This window comes from Ananas comosus, linkage group 18, assembly GCF_001540865.1.
Source record: "Ananas comosus cultivar F153 linkage group 18, ASM154086v1, whole genome shotgun sequence".
Classification (NCBI taxonomy): Eukaryota; Viridiplantae; Streptophyta; class Magnoliopsida; order Poales; family Bromeliaceae; genus Ananas; species Ananas comosus.
The window spans coordinates 1257767-1262899 of NC_033638.1; the positions used below are offsets into that span (position 1 = coordinate 1257767).

General features: G+C 35.8%; 1 protein-coding gene across 1 annotated transcript; it reads left to right on the top strand.

The window, feature by feature from the left end:
• On the top strand, positions 3943-4891 carry LOC109723829. Its single transcript, XM_020252318.1, has one exon. It carries the CDS (start codon positions 4056-4058, stop codon positions 4677-4679), a length of 624 nt encoding a protein of 207 aa, XP_020107907.1. The 5' UTR covers positions 3943-4055; the 3' UTR covers positions 4680-4891.

Sequence of the window (5133 nt, forward strand, 5' to 3'; positions counted from 1 at the left end):
TTGATTGCAAGACTCCTACCATCACTTTTTAAAGAAAATTCATTTTTCATTGTTCATTTTTGTGTCCACTTGATGGACAAAAGAACAATATTGAAAAAATATAAAATTTGATTTTCAGATAGTTTAAATAGTCTAGATCATGCTAAACAATGCCAATCGTCAAGTTGGAAGCTCCGTCATTGAAAACAAATTGGTAGTTACGGATCAAGCAAGTTTGTTACCGATAGCACTCCAGCTCTACTCTATATACATATATTATAAATTTCTACTAGTGGGATTTTAGGCCAACTCGAATGTAAACAAACCTATATTTTATATATTTTAGTTATTAGGTTAAGATTCTATTTTTTTTAATTTTCTTTCAATTTTTGAACTAATAGTAGAGCTGACAATCTACCTCGCTGTATACAAATAGTAGCCTAGTTCTATTGCAATGACTTGGTTTTAGTTATGGATATAAAAAAATACAATCTGACAGAATTAGGTTCAATTATTGTCTATATCCAAACCGAACCCGAACTTGAACCACAACCCGAACCAAAATAAAACTTGTATAAAATATCTTTAAGCAACAGTATATTCCTATACATCTCCATTTATTCCGCATCTGAGATAAGGAAACATAGCTATCATTAATTAACTTAAAACTCCCTATGTAGGCAAAAATTAGGATAGAGAATAAAAACTTTGGCCCCACAATTATAGGATCCCTTTAAATGATATTGTTGATTTTGCCAGTTGGCAATCACAGAAACCACTAAAAATCTCTATTTTCTTTTCAGTTTCGTGTACAGAAAATTCTTGCACAAAAGGTGATCTCGTGACTCTCATGTGGCAAGGTACATTTTGAGTCATTAATTTCCATCAGCTTAGACACATCCCACTTCTCGCAGATAGTTGTCAGGATAACCCTCTACGCACAAAAATGCTAATCAGAAGGGTCAATTGCATTCGTAATTTCTAAATACATGTTTGGTTTCTCGTAAAATTACCCATAAATTATTTTTTTCGGTTAAAAACTGAGATTCCCGTGTTTGGTGGCTCATAAAAAAATCTTCAAAAATTTTCTTTTATAGATTCTGAGGAAAATGGAGGTTTTCGTTTTTCGCTCGATTTGAGTGGAAAACGAAGACGCACAACGTTGGGCACGCCGTGTGGGGAAAGAAAGCGTGGTCCACGAGGTCCGCTCCACCTCGTGGACTATGTGAGAGAGGTCCATGACCTCTCTCTCCCCCCCCCCCTTTATATATAATTATATAATATTTTGTTTGTAAATATTATTTATTAAATAAGTAGTAATTTATTTTATTGTATTAAATATATATACTATTATATATTAGGGTTAATTTTAATCCAGGTCCCTACAAATATGGTGAATAGCAAATATATCCCTACAAAACTCAACTTTCATAAATTGTTCATGCAAAAGACTTCATGTATGCAGATACGTCCTTCTAGTTAAAATTTATTAGGGAACTGTTAATTTTTTAATAGTATGCTTGTGAAATGACAATTTTGCCCTTATAAATATGTCCCTCCAAAAATACTCCCTCTTCCTCCTTCTCTTCCTCTTTGGGCCACCAGAGCTGATGGTGGCGGCGGCGGATCATCGACGACGACGACAAAGAAGAAGGAGGAGGAGAAGAGGAGAATACGAAGAAGAAGAAGAAGAAGGAGGCGGCGAACGCCGGAGGAGCTCGGAGGCGAGGGGGTTTGCAGCGAGGTCGGGGTCGAGTTCACCGGCGACGAAGAAGAGGGAAGAGGAAGAGGGAGAGGAAGAAAAAAGGGGAAGAGGAAGAGGAAGAGGGAAGAAGAAGAGGAAGAGGAGAGGGTTCGCCGCTGCGGCGAGGTCAGGGTCGAGGTCGGGTTCGCAGGCGACGAAGAAGAGGGAAGAGGAAGAGGGAGGGGAAGAAGAAAGGGGTAAAATTATAAATTCACCTTATTAATTAACCATGGTTAAGTATTTTAACTGTGGTTAACGAATTAAATTTCTCTAACGAAAATTAACAGCAGGGACATATCTGCATTCATTAGGACTTTTGTAGGAACAACTTATGAAAGTTGAGTTTTGTAGGAATATATCTGCTATTCACAATGTTTGCATGGACCTGTATGAAATTAATCTTATATATTATATTATATATTTACTGTATAATATATTTTATTTATAAATATAAACTATAATATTAATATATGTAATATGATAATTATTATTTATTAATAATATATAATATATAAAATAAAAAAAATATATAATAGTTTTTTATTTATAACCTTTTCTTTCTTTTCCTTTCAACCAAACAATCGTAATAAAAATTTTTATTTTTTTCCTACAAATCAAACGCTAAAGAACGTAAAATTTATTTTCCTCCGAAATATTTTTTTTCATCGAAAATTTGTTTTCACAGTTTTACGTGGAACCAAACAGCTGCTAAAGTTCATCTCGGTTCTTATTCTTTGAGAGGGAACTTAATCCTCCTTGAACTTATAATAATGTTTTAAATTGGTTCATTTCGTCGTCTAATGTTAAGTTTAAACGAGAGAAAGATGATGTATAGATACTAAGTCAGCATTTATGAAATAATATTGGAAAGTTCTTTTCCAACCTAAAATAGATATCTACCATTGAAATAAATGTTGAATGTAAATATTAAAAGTAATGTTCTTTGGAAATTTAAGTTTTTGGAGAATAACGTACAGTTGTTTTTTTATAATTTCACATGGGAATAGGAAATCATTAGTTTGAATCCTACTTTTCTTAGTATTATTTAATTTTTTTCCATCTTAATTTAAGTCCATGTTTTGACCTTACCAAAAAGTCTCCAACCGGAACGTGGTGCGGGAGTTCGAGTCCCACTATACTTCTAATATTATTTGATTTCTTTTCATTTTAATTCAAGTTCGCGTTTTGAGCCTACGGCAAAGTTTCGAGTCTAATCATGATCATTAAAAGTTTTGAATATAAGTATTAAAATACTATTCTCTGAAAACCTAAACTTTTGAAAAATGATGGCTATATCATATGATTTCACAATAAACAGGGTAGCACACAGGAAAGTTTAATTACCCATTTTGTTAAATAGTAAGGCTAAATTACAAAAAATCTTCCTATAAATACCTGCTTTTTTACTTTTTCCTTGTGACTTTTAAAAATCTATATTTTTTTGCCCCCTTAGAATTTCAGAAATATTTTCAGGAAAGTACGTACGGTGTTAATGGAGAGCGCAAAATGACCAAATTACTCTTATTTTTTCTATAAAAAATTAATTTTTTAATGTATTTCTGTCATTTTGAAGGGGATTTTCGATATAAATTATAAAAAATGGACGGAATAGTGATGGAACCCTGACTGAGGGCGGGTTAAATGCAACAACTTGAAATTTTAAGGGGGCAAAATATAGATTTTTGAAAACCAGGAAGGAAAAGTGAAAAAGCAGGTATTTATAGAGAGATTTTCTATAATTTAGCCAAATAGTAAGCTCTAATTCGTGTCTGCAGTGCATATCCAGGTTCTAGAATTACTTCTCCCACATTCAAATCATGTTGTCTCAGCCAAATCAATATCAGATGACAAATTAAGTTGCATCAATTTGGTATATTTATGGAAGTTCTATTTTACTTGGTTAAGTATTTCTTTTTAAAAAAGATGAGGATGCATATGGTAAAATTCTAATGAAGATTCAGAGGCCACCAATTTAATTAACTATAAATGTAATGTATATCCTAATAAGAATATAACTTGAAAGGAAGAACCATTAAGTGGATTGGGCCATGCATGCATATAGTTTTACATCTCCCAAGTGTGTAAGCAACAAACTAACTTTGATTTGTTGTCCCAACTCCTTTATATTTCTTACAAGCAACCCCTCTCCAAACCTTCCTTTCCTTCTAATATTATTGAACCCCAAACCACACTATATATATATATACATATAGATGTAAGAGATCAACAAGGAGTAGAGCAAACCCTAACATATACATATATAGATATATCCCATCAACTCATCTATATATATAATTCCCTATATTGTGTGTGTGTGTATAATTAATACACCATGGAAGAAGGTCTCAAAGAGCCCATCCAAAAAGGAACCAACAACAACAACAACAACAACAACAACTCTAACAAGGTGAGCATTGGAGATCAGGCCTTTAAGAGTGTTGGGGACCTGATAAAGCTGCTCCCCAGTGGAACAGTGTTTGTGTTCCAATTCCTCAGCCCACTCCTGACCAACACAGGCCACTGCAACACCCTGAACAAGGTGCTGAGCTCCCTCCTCCTCCTCGGCTGCGGCTTCTCCTGCAGCTTCGCCTCCTTCACGGACAGCTACGTCGGCCGCGACGGCAGGCTGTACTACGGCATCGTGACCCGCAGCGGCCTCTGGTCCTTCTCCGACCCGAACGCGCGCTCGCTCGACCTGTCCAAGTACCGGCTCAGGGCCGGGGACTTCGTGCACGCGCTGCTGGCGCTCGTCGTGTTCGCGGCGATCGCGCTGCTGGACGCCGACACGGTCGCGTGCTTCTACCCCGCGCTCGAGAAGGAGGAGAGCGCCATGGTCGGGGTGCTGCCCGCGGTCGTCGGCGGCCTCGCGAGCTTCGTCTTCATGGTGTTCCCCAACAACAGGCATGGGATAGGGTACCCACCAACGCAACCAACAGAGAACTTCTCAAGCTCATAAATAATTATTAAGGACTTGGTTGTCATATCTATAAGTGTGATGGTTTGATTTGTAAATGTGTGTGCGCCTCTACGTGTGTGTGAGGGAAATCTTTAAAATCTATTTTAAAGATTATTAGAAAGCAAACTTATTTTTATTTAAAATTACTTCGTTCCAAATGTCGCAGTTGAAACTGTAATAAATTTTGGTCTAGTTTCCACTGTTGTAGTTAAGCCTTCTCACGTAATTAAATATAATTGCAACTACAACAGTTGAATTCAAATGCATCAAAATAAATGTCGTATTTGAATCTGTATGCAGTTATAAATGTAGTACAGTTGCAACCAAATAGCCCTTTACGTGAAAGAGTTTTAATTTAAGGACTACATCATTATGCATTATTAGGCCCTAACTTAATTAATAATAGCTTACTTTAGATTTAATAGTTTGTTTCAGCGAAACTAGACTTTCGGTT